The 17718-nt window shown below is 36.3% G+C and overlaps 1 protein-coding gene across 5 annotated transcripts in view; it reads left to right on the forward strand.

Annotated features, from left to right (window-relative positions):
• The first annotated feature begins 2704 nt into the window (after positions 1-2704).
• Positions 2705-17718, forward strand: part of UNKL (unk like zinc finger) — a 44668-nt gene continuing 29654 nt past the window's right edge. For 2 of the 5 annotated variants that reach the window (XM_030460066.1, XM_030460069.1), the window contains exons 1-4: positions 6719-6801; positions 8720-8855; positions 9568-9685; positions 10266-10350. In XM_030460066.1, coding sequence (XP_030315926.1) covers positions 9594-9685; positions 10266-10350 — 177 coding nt within the window. In that variant the 5' untranslated portion in view covers positions 6719-6801; positions 8720-8855; positions 9568-9593. Of the gene's footprint in view, positions 2792-6718; positions 6802-8719; positions 8856-9567; positions 9686-10263; positions 10351-13183; positions 13345-17718 lie in introns of those variants that run through there. The other 3 variants (XM_030460067.1, XM_030460070.1, XM_030460071.1) reach the window with 3 other exon arrangements.

Raw genomic sequence — 17718 nt, forward strand, 5'->3', positions numbered from 1 at the left:
ATAAGTCACAACAGGCAAAACTTAATTGTCCCACTCGATACGTGGGTATGAAACTCATTCTGCTATACATCACATTTCCTGAAACTAATTGCAATCTGCTCCCGATTTCCTGGAACTTACTGTAATATTTACATTCGTAGGTGTGTGTGTGGGGTGGTCTTCCAGGAAGTCATTCTGAGATGTTATTTTGGTTAATCCCCTCTTAGTCTAGCTGTTCTCAGCCAATTTCCATCTGCAAGGCTCTCTGGTTCCTTGATCCTATCTAAGTACATGCAAAAGGCTTGGAGTAGGTGAGCCAAAATCAACATCCTGTCAGAAAAGAGTCTTGCTGAGTCATTTACTCAAGAATGTGGATTTCACAAAGCAGAATTTAATTTCAGTATCTTTCTACTAAATATGCAATAAAATAACCTAGTCAGCTATCACTGAGCTAAATCAGTGCATTATATAAAGTAAATTCATAAGTCAAATAAAATATATTATGTTAAATTCTGTAGCTATCATTAGAACAAACAAACCTAGGGAATTAAGAGTCTTGTGATACAGTTATATTTCTTTCCAAGCTTGTTTTTAGGCTCTGTTTTGTCTTTTTGTGAAAAGAATGATGACCCAAGCATTGTGACCCCTCTCACAATGCATACAAGTTGTGCCAAGCTTGTCTGATAATGCCATGACTGTATTCCATTGATTTTTTTTTTTAAACAATCATTTAAAACTCACTGACGGGTTTTAACTTTTTTTTTTTTCTTTTTTTTTTTTTCTTTTTTTCACCTCCTCTGATAAGGTGCTTTTGCTGGGATATTTAAGCAAAGTAGATGTATCTAAGTAAAAATGTTAGCTCTCTGGTAAGGAACCATGGACTTACAGACAAGCAGTGACCTGTAAAGACTTGTACACTTACATGGAAGAGAATTCATTTAATTCCTCTTGCCAACAGGAATGAGCAAACTTCAGTGGATTAAAATGTAGGTGTGAATATTATGATAAGAATATGACAGAATATTCTCACTTTGGTGAAGTGGGCATATATGATTGAAAAGTTAACAGTTTGCAATGAATAGTCTGCTTATAAAATGGAGACACTTGACCCCTGCAAATTTCTGCTAGTGGTGGGACAGTTAGAAATTTTTAAAATACAGCTCCCTAGCTCAGGTTGCATTTCCTTTTTTTGTTTAGAGTTCTGTGTAGGACAAGTGCTGGCAAAAGTATCAGGTTGACTCTTGTGGTGTTTGTGATACTTTGATTTCCGTAGCGATGCTCGCAGAACAAGATGGCTCCGTCAGTGCTGTTCACACATCACATCAGAACACTGAGCTGAGGCACTGTAATGAGTTCAACAAAGATTGCCTCGTCTGCCTTTCAGATTCTGAGTTTAAGCTGTGCTCTGTCTTTGACTGATAAAATAAGATGTAGCGCTAGTCTTCCCACTACTTAATTGTGTTGGCACTTAAGCTGCAGCCAGTTCATCTGGTTTAACAGAATGCTGGTTTTAAATTCCTACAAGGAAACAACTTGGTTCTCAGAAATAATAAACAGTATCAACTCCTGGAAGTCAGCACAAGCTGCAGGTGTTTAGCCAAGCAGAAAAAAAAGTATGATATATAAATTAGAGAGTACTAGATGTTTGCACACAGTTGCATTTCTTTGATCTATTTTCTAATTAACATTTTTAGAATATAGTAAAAAAGCTTCATCCATCATAAATTCTTACGAGTGTTGAAGTCTGTTTAGTGCTTTGCTCCTCTCACTGTATGCAAAAGGAAATAATTCTGTTGGACTTTTCACTTGTTCTGTATCAGTCTTTAAGCTGTTAGGTGCAGTTTCTCTTTATTTTGCGATAGGAGAATGTAGTTTTGGAGATGAATATTTTTTCAGAACCAGCACAGACTTTTTCAGAACCAGCAGAGATTAATTACAGTTAAATAAACAGTGAAACAACAGACATTCCAGTATATATATCTTGCAGGGTTTTAAAAATTTGTTGACTATTGTTAGTTGAAATTATAAATGATACATGATTAATTATTCTGAATGTTGGATGGTATCTCGTGTGTGTCAAAGATTATTAGCCTATGTACAAAGATGTATTATTGATGTAAAAATTGTTCTCTTTTAATAGAAGGGATGGAATGGGATGGGATGGGATAGGGTAGCATAGGACTTGTCCCTGAAAAGGTTCAGTAATTTGCACGTTGGTAAAGAGCAGGCAGGAAAAAAAATTAACCGTGTTTCAAATACTCCTTGATTTTAGGTGATGATAACATTACAACAAAAAAATAATCTTGTACCACTAAGTGTGGAGGTTCTTTGAGCTTGTATTGGTATGTCATTCCTTAGTTCAGATGGTGTTATTGCTTACAGGGGTGCTTGCTAGTCTTAATAATACCTTTGTGAGCCATTGTGTTACACATTCTTAAAACTATAGTAGAAACTAAGAAATAGCGTTTTTCATTTAGAAGCTGATCATTGATAGTGTTTTTTTAGGACATTTTTTTGCATGAAGAATCCTGCCAAGTTACTTATTACAAGTTAATACAATGTACATTTTAATAATTAAATTATTAAAAGCAAAACTCAAAGCAATGCTCTAATTTTTCTCTTTTCTATTATGTAGTTGCCCTTGCCTGCATAGAACAACAGGGGATACAGAAAGGAAGTATCATATCAGATACTACAAGACTGGAACATGCATTCATGAAACAGATGTCCAGGGTTACTGTGTGAAGAATGGAATTCACTGTGCATTTGCTCATGGTCAACATGACCTCAGATCACCAGCATATGATATAAGGTAGTCTTGCTTCAAATTTTTCAGCTTAATTAGTAGGAAATACCACATCCATTATCACCACTTACCAGAAAAATGAAGTATGCTTTGCATGGAAAATGTACCTCTGTAACTGTAGACATGAGAAATATAATTCATTGTCATTACAGTAGCAGATAGAAGCACACTGGAAATAATATATACTAGGGTTTATATAACTTGCAGTTTGAGAGCCATATATGTAGTTCTGTGATAGTTTTGTCTTGCAATTTGCGTGTGGTTTTTACGTTCATAAATTTATGATTTTGTTAAGCCATCTCTTGGGTTCTCAGTTTGTATGTTTTGACATTATGCCTACTGACTTTCGCTATTTTAAAAATTGTTGTATTTTTTCATTTATGAGATATCGGTGTTACTTTCTGCCTTCAATTTATAATGTACTATTGTCCAAAGAAGGTGCTTTGTTAGTCCAGAGTGACAGTAGATACGAGTTAGCTGTGGCCAAAGCTGGGAGATAGGCATGTTGTGGCGTTGTTATAAATGGGTGGAGGGGGAACTTTTGCTACAGAAGTGGTCTGAATAGAGTCAAAGGAAAGAATTTGGTTCCTAGAGAGTTCTGAAGCCTTAAAGGGTCCAAAGTATCTTGTACTGGACACTGGAAGAGCATTCTGGGGAACTATCACTATAAGTTGCCCTATTCTTATACTCTAGGCACCTTCTCTTGGCCATTGTTGGAGACAGCATTCCAGGCTAGATGACCTTTGATCTGAGGCTGGTATGGCTGCTATCTTACATTCCCATCTTTCTTATCCCTTATTTCCAACAGTCTGATACGAGATGATAGCTCTCCTTTCATAATATTTTAATAAGTTAGTGCCTTTTCAGTAATCTCATAATTATTTAAATTTACATTTTCACAGAATTTTGCCACTTCTGCATTGCCTGGTCACATACTGTTTAGTTAGACATAGCTTTCCTTTTCAGAATTATCTCACTTTCCTTTCTCAGTTAGCTAGCTGATTCTTCTTATTCTGCAAAACAACTGTCCATTTTTTGCTTTTTAACTTTCCTCTTTTAGCATATGCAGCACGATGCCACATCAGTCTGAACAAAAAGTGCTTGGTGTCTTTGTAATCTTTTGTAATGTATTAGAATGAGGAACCAATGTATATCAAGACTGAAAACAAGCTCTGTTCTCTAAATGTCTTTATGTGTGTTAACATTATTTATTGGTGATTGGCTACCTATAGAGCATGAGAAGGAGCTGAATACAATCTTGGGGAGGTGGTGCACTTCCATCCTGGAGACGTGCCCTGCCCAGCACAGCTGCATCCTCAGTAGCATGGCCTCAGTAGTGGTGACCCTGCCTGTTCCAGGAGAGGAACATTGGTCACACAGTCAGTCCAGAGGATGTTTAGGGTTGTATGGAGGCAGCACTGATGGACACATTCAAGGAGTCGCAGGTGGAGGCAGTAGATAACCCATGATTCAGACCCATGTAAAAGAGTAGACAGTACAGTGGCTCTGTAGCCATTAATCTTTGTACTTTTCTTCAGACTCTTTTATGAAGTCTTCTGAATGCTCTGTATGGCTTTGCTAATCTGTTGTCTATCTCTTTGTCAATCTTGGCGTCCGAGGAAATAATGCATCCCAGATAGCTAAACTGCTGGACTGACTTAAGCTCTGATTTGCCTATGGTGATGTGGGGATGATGGAAATCTTCCTGTGGTGCAGGCTGGTAAGAACTTCTGTCTTCTTCAAGTTGACTTCCAGCCCAAAAAGGTCTACAGCGTCTGCAAGGCAGGATGTTATGTGCTGCAGAGTTGCTTCTGTGTAAGCAACGAGGGTGGCATCATCAGCAAAAAGCAACTCTGGGACGTGGTGATTTAGGGTCTTGGTGTGGGCCTTCAGTCGCCTTAGGTTGAATAGGCTCCCAAATTGGATCTTGTCGCGATCCGACCTATTATTTTAATATTTTGTTTGAGGAAAACCAGCCACTGCTTCAGAGACACGCAGAATTACAAAAGAAAATAATAATACTTAGTGATTTTAACAAGTTATAGGATTTATTTTCAGGGAACAAGAGAACAAGTAAAGAGAGGAGATCGGATTACCGAGTCCGGGCCGCGGCGGAGCTGTTCTCGGCTTTGCCTTCAGGGCTGGTTGCTCCTTGGCTCCTGGCTGCTTTGGAGTTAGCTGCTCTGGTGGCTTGTCTGTCGCTTGCTGGCTCGCCGAATGCTTGCCGAATGCTTGCCGAATGCTTGCCGAATGCTTGCCGAATGTTTGCCGAATGCTTGGTTCTTTTTTTGGGTTTTTAAAATAAAACGGGGAGAGGAAGGAGGGGGTCTTCGTTTGCATAAATTGAAGAAATTCACGGGTTTCCCGGAACCGACTTTTCTTATCTATTTGTTAATTTCCCTATTGTTTTCGGTAGGCGCCGGGGAGGTGGTCTGACCAGTTTTAGGCCTCAATAGGTGCTAACGAGGCATTCTTACAGGATTGGTGAAAGAATTTGCTCGAGAAACATTTGAAATTTTGAAAAGGTTCACATCAGATCTAAATGCCATTTTCTTCATTGAGGCCTGCTGTGGCCTTTTGCAGCATCATGCTGAAGAAGACTGTGAATAGAGTGGGTGTGAGAATTCAGCCTCCTTTCACACCATTGCTTATTGGGAAGGATTCAGAGGGTGCATTGCCATATCTGACTTGGCCCACTGATCCTCATGTAGCAGGATGATCATTTTGAGGGAACTTGGGGGGACATTCTAATCATTCCAAATTTGCCACAGGCCCTTTCTACTCAAAATGCCAAAAGCTATAGTGAGGTCAATGAATGTCACATAAAGACCTTTGTTCTGTTCCCTACATTTCTCTTGCAGTTGTCGGAGAAACACATACCATATAACACAAATACCGTATTATAACTACTTACATAAAAACCACCACACCTTTCAGACTCCTCTGAGATCCTGAGTAGGAGCATTTTGGTACAGGAGGTAAATTCCTTCAATATTTGTGTCTAGAGAAGGCAGTGCCAATTGAAGGTAAAGGGCTTTGATTCTTGTAGAGTACTATAGATCCACCTCTAGTGTTTGATTCCTCACTGTGTTTCTTCATTGCTTCAAACTCTGCCCAATGTAATAATGCTATAGTATCTTTAAAAAAAGATATTTTTACAGATTTGCCATCGCTGAATCTCTGTAGAGCTTAATTTTACTAAAAAACAGTGTAATAAAATTGTCTCAGAATTTTGGTAGAGGTTTCATACCACTGATAAAATATCTTCTAGTTTGGTAGCAGTCACTCTGATCTTGTGGCAAGCTTGTGGTTGCTTACTTGCAAAGTGGTTGTAAACTCTTGCAGAAGAGATTATATATCCTCCTAGTGATTGTTGTTTGCTACTAGGTCTGCGAATGTCTTCACAAACTTTTTTTGCAAAATCTTAAATTCATCCCAAAGTACTTTGGCTGATTTCATAAGATGTATTCACTAGTTATATTTGTACCTTCCTTCAGCGATAGCATTCTCAATGCAGAGTCTTACGGTATTGAATTCTTCTTCATAGAGGCATTCTGTATCTCTGATCACCATATTGCCATGTCTTTTTTAGCTCTACCATATCCTATGTGGTGGTGAAATATCAGAAATTGTGAGCATATTCAAATAGTCAACACACCAACATACGGGGTATATGACATGGTTATTTCTTAAGATTGTTTGTCAGCTTCAGCATGAGTAATTGTTTGAAATACAGGCAATTTATTATTTTTTTACAATTTAGGCTTGGTAAGAGGCTGGGTTAGGTGACTGAATTTTTATAGACTTGGACAGGATTATACCTGTGACAGTTACTGTAGCTTATACAGTTGCGAAGTGTTATTTTCTTCTTCCCAATTCCAGGGAACTTCAGGCACAGGAAGCCTTACAGAATGGGCAGCTAGGATGTAGTGAAGGCATTCCAGATCTGCAGCTGGGAGTCTCAGCAAGCCAGGCAATGACTGAGAAGATCCTTAGTGAAGATCCAAGATGGCAGGGTAATGTTACACTGTCCCCTTTCTGCTTCTTTACTGATACTTGATCCAATTTGTTGATCCTGTGTCTTCATCTGGGGGAAGTTCTAAAACCTCTTTTAAAGCAAAGATTTGCTTTACATGAGTAGTATGGATATTTATGAACAAGTTGTACTTTCATTCATATTTATATTCAGATTGTATTTTAAAAATGTTTGGAAGATATTTAATAGGCCTTTTCCAGTTTAACTTGATATGAGCATTGCTAATTTGTCAATTGAAGAGCTGTTCTTAAAAGTGAGTAGGAGCTCTGTCTGTGCTAAGTTGCAGTAATGATTCAAATCTTCCTTTTGAGTCATTACTAGAGTAGTTAGTGGACATTATTTTTTGCTGAGCTTGACTAGAAGGAATGAAGTAGAATATTATACAGAGAAATGGAGCAGAATATTAAAATACAAGAATGCCTTGAAAGCATTACATTAGATCCGTTAAAGTAGATCAAATGCCCTCGTTTTCCTAAAGCTGTCAAATTTTGTTCTCATGTTCTTGGTTTAGACTTGCTCACTATGTAGCCAAAGATGTTACTATCAATTGGTATTGATAGAGTTCTTGCCCAACTCTCACTGTGGAAAAGACTGATGAGTGCAATGACTTTCACTAAATTCACGTGGAGACATTAATACAGAAGAGATCACATGAAAGATGCTGTTTCTAAGGAATTCAAAGGGAGATGACTGTGTGATACTTGTCTGCTCTGTATTTTTAAGTCTACTGCAGGATGAGTTCCAACCATTTAAGTACTAATAACATAGAGCTTAATTGTCAGCTCTAAATAAAAAATATTGGATGTTCAACCTAAAAAGACAGCACAATTGACCAGCTACTAGTATTTCTCTTTCATTCCTTGCATTGTGGCAGGTCTGTGTTATATAATATTGTGTGGACTCATGTCAATCCTGGCATATATAGTAAGATTGCACCTTTGGGGATTGAAAAATCATCAAACTAATGATTTCAACCTATTTCCGAAATCTTTAATGTTGGAAAGGACTGGGCATAGAGTAGACTCCATGCAATACTCTTAACAATCTTTGCTGTTTGAAGGTATATCAATTAATTACTTCTTGAGAATGTTTCTCCAGCTAGTTTTCCACAAATCCTGCAGGAGTCTTGTAGTTTTGTGCACTTCATTTTTTGAGAACACCTCAGGCTGAAAGGCTTGCTGAATTCAAGATGACATTGACTGCTGCTGTTTACCTACAATCTACTTGCCCACCTTTGGAAGAAGTTAGGTTGCTTTGACATGAATTTACCCCTCAAAAACCCCTGCTTGCTGTTAGCAAAATTGTACCTTTTTTATTTACTTCAGTGTTTTTGTATTTTTATGTTTTATACCAGAACCTTGTTTGTTATCTTTTTCCTCCTTCCTGGCAGTAAAGGTTTAGGGATAGAGAAGAGGATCTGGAATTTGTCCAGGAAGTTCTTACTAGATAACCTTTAAATTAAAGTAGTTTTGGTAAAATAAAGACCATCAACAACTAAACTTGAAAAGAGAAATTCAGATACAATACTGCTTCAGGTTTTTGCGTTTGTCGTACTAAAATGAAAGAACATTGTTTCAGGTGTTGATTTTCAAAATGTTAAACTGTATATGAGAATTCCAGATAGTTTAATTTGCCTATAGATTACTCGTGCCTTTAGTATGTACTTTATTGTATTATTGCTACTGAACATAAAAGCAATGAAAATTGCTTTGCATGTAAATGTTTAGATTTTGTTTAAAAAAATGCAGGACTCAGCCTAAATTTGTAAGAATGGGGGCAGGGGTCAGTAAATCATAATTTATTTTTACAAAAGCTGTGTGATAACCTAAGCTCAAGTAAAGACTCTCTGAATGCCAAAAACTAGTTGTTTATTTCAATTATTGTTGACTTGTTTACAGACACAAATTTTGTATTAGCTGGCTACAAGACAGAACAATGTACCAAGCCACCCAGACTTTGCCGCCAGGGTTATGCGGTGTCCACACTATCACAACAGTCGAGATAGACGACGAAGTCCCAGAAAATTCAATACAAGTACGTAATAGATTAAGAATAGATTGTTTGGTCAGTCAGTTGTAAAGGGACTGATTTATTTGGGTTCTTCTGTAATGCAATTGGAAATTCTTTAAAGAATAAAAACATCTTTCCCCAGAGTCTTGCAAAATTTTATTGTACTATGTTTACAAAGAAACATCTGTTTAGAATGATCAGACAGTTCTTAGACAAAAGCTGTAAAGCTGTAATGGAAAGATCCTTCTTTCTTGTGAAGAAATAAAAGATTTTCTATTATTCTTAGCAAAATTCAGAATCACTAAGTCAAACCTTTTTGTTATGAAAAGATCAATTATATTTTCTGTCTCTTTTCTGGTTTTGTTCTATTTTCCATTCCTGAACAATATTTTTAGGACAAAAAATACAATGCATCAACCTCTGTTTTCATCGTTACATCATTTTACATCCTTCTTATACATTGTGGTTTCTTTGTTGGTGTTGGTGTTCTTTCTTGCAGTGTTACAAGGTTCGGAATTAAAGGTTTGCTTGAGATTCTCAGGACTGTCAATAAATGTATTTAGACATGAGATACATAGAATCTTACGAGCTCATGTTTCTGCCAAAGAATTTCCAAGAAGTGTCTTAGAATTTGCAACTTTATCAGTCCCAGAATCTAAGATTGAGGAGGAAGTGGGTTTGAGAATCTGCTGAGAAGCAAGATGCAAACACTTTTCTGGATGTAACTTTTTTCTAGGTCCACTCCTTGCCCCAGTGTAAAACATGCAGATGAATGGGGTGAACCTTCAAGGTGTGAAAGTGGGGATAGCTGTAAATATTGTCATTCTCGTACAGAGCAGCAGTTTCATCCTGAGGTAAGAACTATGTTTCTGCTTACTTTTAGCAATTTTAAAGATGTTATGGATTAGATTAGCAATTAAATATATTTTTTATGCAAAAACATGGGGCATTTAGTTCAACACTTCCAGTTGTTTAGGCATTTGCTTAATCAAAACTAAATTTGTTAAAAAATAGTTATTTTATTGCTGTGGTTTTCAACTGATAAACATTTTTGTTGTATTGCTTACGAATGATTAATGGTTCTCTGGATTTTGGCATAAGTAAACATGTCCTCTTTTTTACTCGGTCATCCAGTTCTGTGGTTAGAAATGGAATCTCTATTTGTTATACAGAAGAGAGTTACAGTTCTCCTGTCTTAGGGTTTGCTTTTCTTCTATTTTTTTTTTTCTTCTTTGTTTTTCTCTCCATTTTTCTTTTTCTTCTCTTTGATTTTTTAAAAAATGTAGTAAGAGTGAAATTTTCTGAGAAAACTAAAATACATAAATATTGCTAGTAAATACTCATTTTCTTCATTTAAAGGTTTTAAAATTTTCTAACAATAATGCCACTGTGTAACAAATATGTTTAGATTAACCACCCTTCTCTTTTTTTTAGATATATAAATCTACAAAGTGCAATGACATGCGCCAGACAGGTTACTGCCCACGTGGTCCATTTTGTGCATTTGCTCATGTTGAAGGTAAGTGAGAGAACTGTTCCTTTCTATCAGTGTTCATAAAATGAACCATCATGTTTAAGCATCAGTGACAGAAGCTATTTAACATCTTTGATTTTAATGCATAAATGGCATTTGATGTCACTGTTTTTAGAAAATTCATTCCATGTTTTCAAAATACCATACATTGCTATGAGAGCTAGCTGCATTCCATCAGCAGTAAAATAAGAGGTGCTTTTCTTTACAAATGCAGCTTGTCCTTATATTTTTTTTCAGCTTGATTTGGGCAATATGCTGCACACGTACTTGATTTTTAAAACTGTATTAGATGTCCTGTTAAAACTTATAGTAAATTTCTCAGGTAAAAGTTAAACATCCTTTCAAGTATTTGGCAGAACTAGGGCCTTAGTTAAACTGAAAAGAAACACCAAGAATATTGTCAGCTGTCCTCTTTCCCCCAAAAAAGGCTAGCTAGGGTAAGTTGGAATGCTTGAGTAATGGACTCTTAAAATAATGAACACATCTCTGTGTCATTCATTTATCCATTGATTGCCTCACGACAATTGGCATCTTAACAAAAATAGATTGTTTTGAAACAGAAACACGAGCAGACTGAAATTCTGCTAGCAAGAATCTGGAAATACTTCAAAGAATAGCTTCTGTTACTGAAAGCATTTGCCTTCAGATTGTTCATCCAAGACTGTTATCTTCTACTTTGCCACGATTGAAATAATGGAATAATGAAAACTTAACTTCTTACTTCATGAAATTCCCATGTTGGAAGAGATTAGAAATGATATAGAAATCATCCATTCCGAATTTAACGTAGCTGTTTTACTATCAGTAAGAAGAATATCATAGAGTTACAGAATAGTTTGGTTTAAGAAGGGAACCTTGAAGAAACATCTAGTTCCAACCCCCCTGCCATGAGCACAGACACCTCCCTCAGGACCAGGTTGCCTAACTTGCCCTTGAACACTTCCAGGGAGGAGGCGTCTACAAGTTCTCTGGGCAGTCTGTTCCATTGTCTCACCACTCCCAATGTAAAGAATTTCTTCTGAAGATCTAATCTAAATCTCTCTTTCAATTTGAAAATCTTAAGCCCTTGTACTATCAATACAAATAGTAAACAAATCCCTCCACAGCTTTCTTGTAGCCCCGTCAGGTAGTGGACAGCTTGCTGTATCTTTAAGGCTGAACAAATAGAAAAAAAAATTCACGTTGTTCTACCTAACTACATTGAAAAGATAGATTATTTCTTTTTGAAATGTTTGGAGGGCAGTCTTACACTTCCTGGTTTTGGTGGTATGACTACTTACAGTCATTTATAGAATATTGGACAAGTATATGGTTGTGTCAGGGGCAACAAAACTAATGAAGATTAAGAGAGAGCATGAGTCAGGTAATTGCTTTTCCTATGACAGTGTGAGGATGGACTGGACATGAGCAGGCAGCTTCACAATGCAGTGATACTTCTGAAAGTGAGAGTAAACTACAAGAAGCCAACGCATATGTTTCTGTCTTCACAGCTGTTCTTTGCATTTTCATTCTGTAAGAGAAACAGTAGGGACATTATCATAGCAATCCCTATGGTTTCTTCTTCCTTTATTTTGGGTATGGCTGGACTGGACTTCTGTGTATAGTGGGTACTTACTAGTTGCTTTTTTCCTTTCCCTTTTGTTAATCACTTCCTTATTTTTTGATTTTATACAATAGTGGAAATATCTAGTAGAGCTTTGGATCATGCAGTAAGAAGTCGTGGAATTGTAATAAGTCAAATGCTAGATAAAAAAACCACACATCATTAGAAACAATCGTCAGTTGTACTATCTCCACTGAAGAGGGGTGTCTTAAGTATGTTTACTTGTTTCGTTTCCTACTATGGCTTGTACTTTCATGCACTCTTGTAAGAGTGACTTACTGTTCCTAGTAGAGAAATTTTTAAATTTGATTTTAAATGATAAATTTATTATTACCCGCCTCCAGAAATGCAGTAGTGGCTAAAAAAAAAATAATCCTGTGCCTATAGAATTTACTAAGAGATTTTATTTTCAGTCCTGACTTCTTTACTTTGGTGTGCTTGTATGTGTGGATATGAATTGAGGAATGTTATTAGTTGTAATTGCTTACTAAAGTAAACATTTTTTTAATTAACTCATCATTTTTCTGTAAACACGAGAAGTCTAAAAGCTCCTTAGATATGTAATTTTAAGAAATTGAATAGTCAAGATGTTTAATAATTTAACAAATGGACTTTAGGGAGTTGTGAAGTAATTTTCTGTCACCGTGAGTTGAATTTTCTGTTTTGAAAATTGAGAAGTCATTGGTCACAATTTGCATGTAAGTTAATTATTAACTTTCTCATAAGTTACTGTTTCTTTTAAAGTTAAATAGTACAAGTTCCTATTCACTTCAGATTGTTGAGTGGTAAAGTTAGTTAGTTCTAGACTAGAAAAGGTAAACAACTTGTTTTCAATGATACCATTGTTACCTTTCCAGACAGGATTTCTAAAAGTGATGTCTTTAAACCCTGGTGCCATAGAAATTCTGGAAAATTAGGCAAAACCTAGAATACTTTGAATATCTGTATTTCTACTTAACTTCCCACCTGTTTTTGATTGGAGCAGATAAGAAAGACTTAATCACATTTGTTAGTGGTCAACAGAAACATAATGATGAATGATATTATTCTTACCTTGCCCATATACATATATTTAAAGAAAAAGAGAGTTTTTGTTGTTTGTGATTGATGTTTCCAATGTGACAGGTGCTGTGTTGGTACTAGGTAATGTAATTGTTAAATTCACACAGCTAAGTATCAAATCTGTGTGTAATTTGTTGGGGATTCCTTCAACAGAGGACACCATGAATGTAGTCATTCCTGCAAACTGGTTGTCAATCAAAAGCCAGGCCCTCACCTGTTTTCAACAGACAGCATAGGAAATTGCAAATGAATGGAGCAGCAGTCTTAAACTCCACAAACAACATTACAAAATAGCAGTGGGCAGTCCTGGAAATGTAAGTGTAATAATTCTGGAAAAGTTACTACTGAATAATAATCACTGTGCCAATATACCATGTTTAACATCTGTTTTTAATTTCTTTGTGCTTCAGCAAAAGAGAAAAAAACCCACAGCTATAGTAAATGTCAGGCAGTAATATTTACTGATAGTGTAAGCATAAATAGAATGTCTGTCCTTGGCACCAGATTTAACTATGTAATTATTTTGCATTTTCATTTCTTGTTCTCCCCCTTTTTCCCCTTTTCCCTTTTATTTCCCCTTTTTCCCCCTTTTCCGTATTTAGATGCAGTATTTTGAATGCCACAAGTGAGGATCATCATTGTTAATCAAATATGCAACTATAGGGACAGCTTAATTGACACATCTCTTTTTTCTATAGGAAAGGTTTCATTCATCGGAGGTCTTGCTTGATCCTAGTCCTCTTCTCTGCCGTAATTGGTTAACACTAAGAATGAATTGAATGCACTACTTGAACGTGATATACTTAAACTTCTTACTGTGGTGTGGTACAAGCAGTGTGTTTGGTAGTTGAAAGGTATTTGATTACAAAGGTGGTAAATGTAATTTATATTAGCAAATTTTACCAGTTAAGGATGGAGGAGAGAAAGGGCAAGGAAAACATTGCTGATCCTTTTTTTTCCTTTTAGTATCTGTTGGAATATATCCTTTTGTTAGTTTTTATGTTTGTTGCAAAATAATATACCAAGATAATTACATCTTTCTTGTTCTCTCCTGACTTGCATTTTTCTTAACTAATTTGCAGTGCAGAGTCCTAAGTACATACACATTTATTGCCAGAGCTTTTACTTCTACCTTTCCAGCACTATTGATCTAATCTGTTTGGCTAGAGACTAGATATTGGACATATTTCAAATAATGTTTAAATGGAACTGGCAATAAATTAAGTGCAGTTGTTGAAATTTCTGGATTTCTTTCTTATAGCTTCATATTGCCGTCCTGTAGATTTGACAATAAAGATACCAATTTGCCTACATTTATCTTAGGTTCCCAGTGCAGAAGTGTGCTTTTGTAAATGAAAGGTTCTGAGAGATGGTATTCCTTTTTAACTAGGAACCTAATTTTGTTGTTGCTGAGGTTTTAAAGCTTTCGGGTGAGATCCATAACAGCATCTCTTCTCTCAGAGTCTTCTTAGCCCTCTATGAATTATTTACGTATAGCTGAAACACTATTGTATCCAGTATTGTATTGTATACCTTCCCAGCTATGGGGAATCTTCTTCCATATACATGGATTTTTCTGTTGGTCATTAGGAATCTGGTGATGTTGTGTACGTTTTCCATTCCATACTCAGTGAATCTTGCTCTTACTATTGTTTAGGTGTGAGAATGGGGAAAGTTGACCCCAGACCCTTCCCTGTGCTTTCTACTAGAAGTTTTGTTGCAAGTGACCACCTTTTTTCTGGTGTTGGGCAAAATGTTTTGTTTTTCTTTAACTTGACTACTTACCTGCAGAATTATTTGAACTCACTTCCATTATTAGTTTTTCCGAATATTCAGTTTCTGATTTTTCATTAGCAAGTTTGTCTTCTGTTTTTCTATGTTTAATTTGTGAGTTTTCTTGTCAGTGTTTTCCTCCCTCCCCTCCATTTTCTATACGCCAGCAACTGATTTACATGCATGGTTTGTTTTTTCACCGTTCCAATGAGCTGTGTTCCTGTCCTCTCCTTCACCTTTGTTCTCATCACCATCAGACGCTGCCCCTGAGTAAGCTTAATTTTAGTGTTTTTTATCATGCTAAATTTCTGCCTCTATGCTTCTCTACCTGAGTGTGAGCAAGTGGTTTAGGTCCCAGTTTCTGTAATGTGGTAGTACTACTGCCCCATCAACATTATTGGAAGAATGAAGCCTTTAAGATTCTGTGATCCAGGTTGATAGTGAGGAAAACTGTATAACTGTTTAAATGTATACCTTATTATCTCAGCTATACTGTAATCTTTTGTCTTCTTCTAACTTGTCAATTGGACTGTCATCAGTCATTACTCTGCTGTATCTTTCCTTAAAACTTCAGGAAATACTCTCATCTCCAGCCTTTTTGTGGTGTGAGTTGAGTTTCAATGGAGAGTTTCTACATCAGTGTTTCTTTCCCTCCATGTTTCTGCTTTTTGTTTTGAAGCATCTAACATTATACTTTGCCAGATCACCTGATCTTGATAGTACTGTTTTTCCTCAGTCTGTCTTGCAGTTCCCTTTGCTTTATACTTCACCAGCTGTATCATCTAAATGTACTTAACAAAATGTACTTAACTTAAATTTAGTCCACAATGAAGTTTACCCTGTTTGGTACAGTATTTCCCTCAACTGTTAATTTTTCATTTCAGTTAGTAGTACTTCTTTCTTCACACACTTTTATATTTCTTTGTGTTGTGTTGCTCTGGCATGTCCTAGGTTGACTTTGTTGTCATACCCGTTTTTCTTATATTGCATCAGAGCTGCAAGGTGCATTAAGTAAGATCTGGAATGTTTGTATGAATTGTAGAAACAAAGTCATTCATTGTTTTCCCAGACCTATGTGTCCTCTTTAGAAGCTGTATTTTCAAACAGCGGTTTTTACTTTCAGCTTCTTGCTGCTTGTTCCTAACCATTACTACTCTTCTGTGCTCTGTTCAATGTTATCTAGTTGCCAGAAAGAACATTCTTTTTTACTCATTCTCCTACTGCTTTAATGCCATAAACCTTTTTCTCTCACTCTTCATCTTTGAAGAGGGTCTTCCTTATTTCTTCTGTTTTAGAAATTCATGTATCTGAACTCCTAAGTTACAGGAAATGGTAATAGACTAAGCTTCCTGAGTGGCTTCTGTGCCAAAGTCTCGACATAGCTTGATCAATGTTCAGATGTTACTTGCAGCATTTCAACTTGGTTAATGAAGTCAGTCATGTTATCACTTCTTCACATTTACTCCTATATCTGTTGCTCCTTGTGTGTTCTCGTGTTTTTCCATGAATCTTCAGCTATGTAATGTTTATCATACAGTATAATCTTTTCCCCTTTTAGTCAGTCACCTGTGCCACAGTAACCTGCCTGGCATACAGTCCTCTGCATCCCATATGTATGCATCATTCTCAGCAATAAGCTTCCATCTCACCAGAATTTCATCCCTTCATTTCAACTCCTGTTATTTATATCCTGCAAATTTATTGCAGTTTAGCATGCCCACATGGTCTTCTTCTATGTCAGTTTTTCACACAGTGCCATGATATTTGGATTAACTAGTCTGTCTCAGTGCATGCAGCCATAGTCAGCTGATGCTTCTCATGCTTTCTCTAGCTTGTTCATTACCTTTCACATGTTACTATATCAGTACGAAATGCATATTCTTTTGAGCATCTTTGTTGTATCAAGTTTATCAATCATTTGTAAGTACATGATCACATGTTAGAGTTAGCAAAATTAAGCCCTGCTTGTCAGCTCAGTCATGGTCATCCAGATTGCAGACTCAGGGCTAACATTCTACTGCTTTCATTGACACTCAAGTTGCCTTTGTAACTTTGTAACATTTGGTAAGTAAATAAATTGTGATAATGCATCGAAGTCTGAACAATGGTGATGAATCATGCTACTTTTACGGTGGGATTAGGGTTCTTAGACAGTGAGGGATGTGGGAATAAAATAAATTACTTGAGAGCAAAATTAATTTTACATATTAATTAAAAATACCTACATGTTTTCTCTTCCTGTAATCTTCCCATCTACCCCACAAGTGTATCAGCAGTATTTGCAAAGCCATAAAATACAACACTAAACAGGAAAACCAAGAAGCTGCTGCTTTCATAGGAAATATAACTAGTTTTATAGGTATATGTGTAAAAAAGTTCAGCTATAAGCAAGGCCTAGAGTAGGCAAGAACCAAGGGAATGTATCAGTTGTTCTACATGCTGTTTTTCTAAACAATGAAGATGTAGTGAGGAATAGTGACAAATGATCTTTTTGTAAGAATCTGATGCCAAAGTTTGTTTAGTTAAAGCATTATGAGGATGTGATCTTTGTTAAGGCAAGCTTGGAATATTTTGACTTGTGTGTCAAATGTTCAGGCATCCTCCTATGGACTTGAGCCAAGATGTGAAATTGGAAAAGTTGTTCTTTTCTAAACTCTGTGAAAGGTAATCTGAAATGTATCCAACTTCAGTGTTTAGCTAAGCTTAAAAATGAAATTTGTAACAATTTAGAGCTGAGCCTCTGTGAAGTAATGTCACAAATGTCACTGGTCTTCACTTCAAGCAGACTCTAAACCTTAAGGGTTCAACTGTATCCTTCCTGTGTTTTAAGTCTTGACTACACAGTAAAGCAGATTTCCATTTTTAGGAGGGATGAATTCCTGAAGAGTAATTAACTCTCTTGTGCCTTTTTTATC

This window comes from Calypte anna, chromosome 14 (genome assembly GCF_003957555.1).
Source record: "Calypte anna isolate BGI_N300 chromosome 14, bCalAnn1_v1.p, whole genome shotgun sequence".
In the NCBI taxonomy this organism is placed as follows: domain Eukaryota; kingdom Metazoa; phylum Chordata; class Aves; order Apodiformes; family Trochilidae; genus Calypte; species Calypte anna.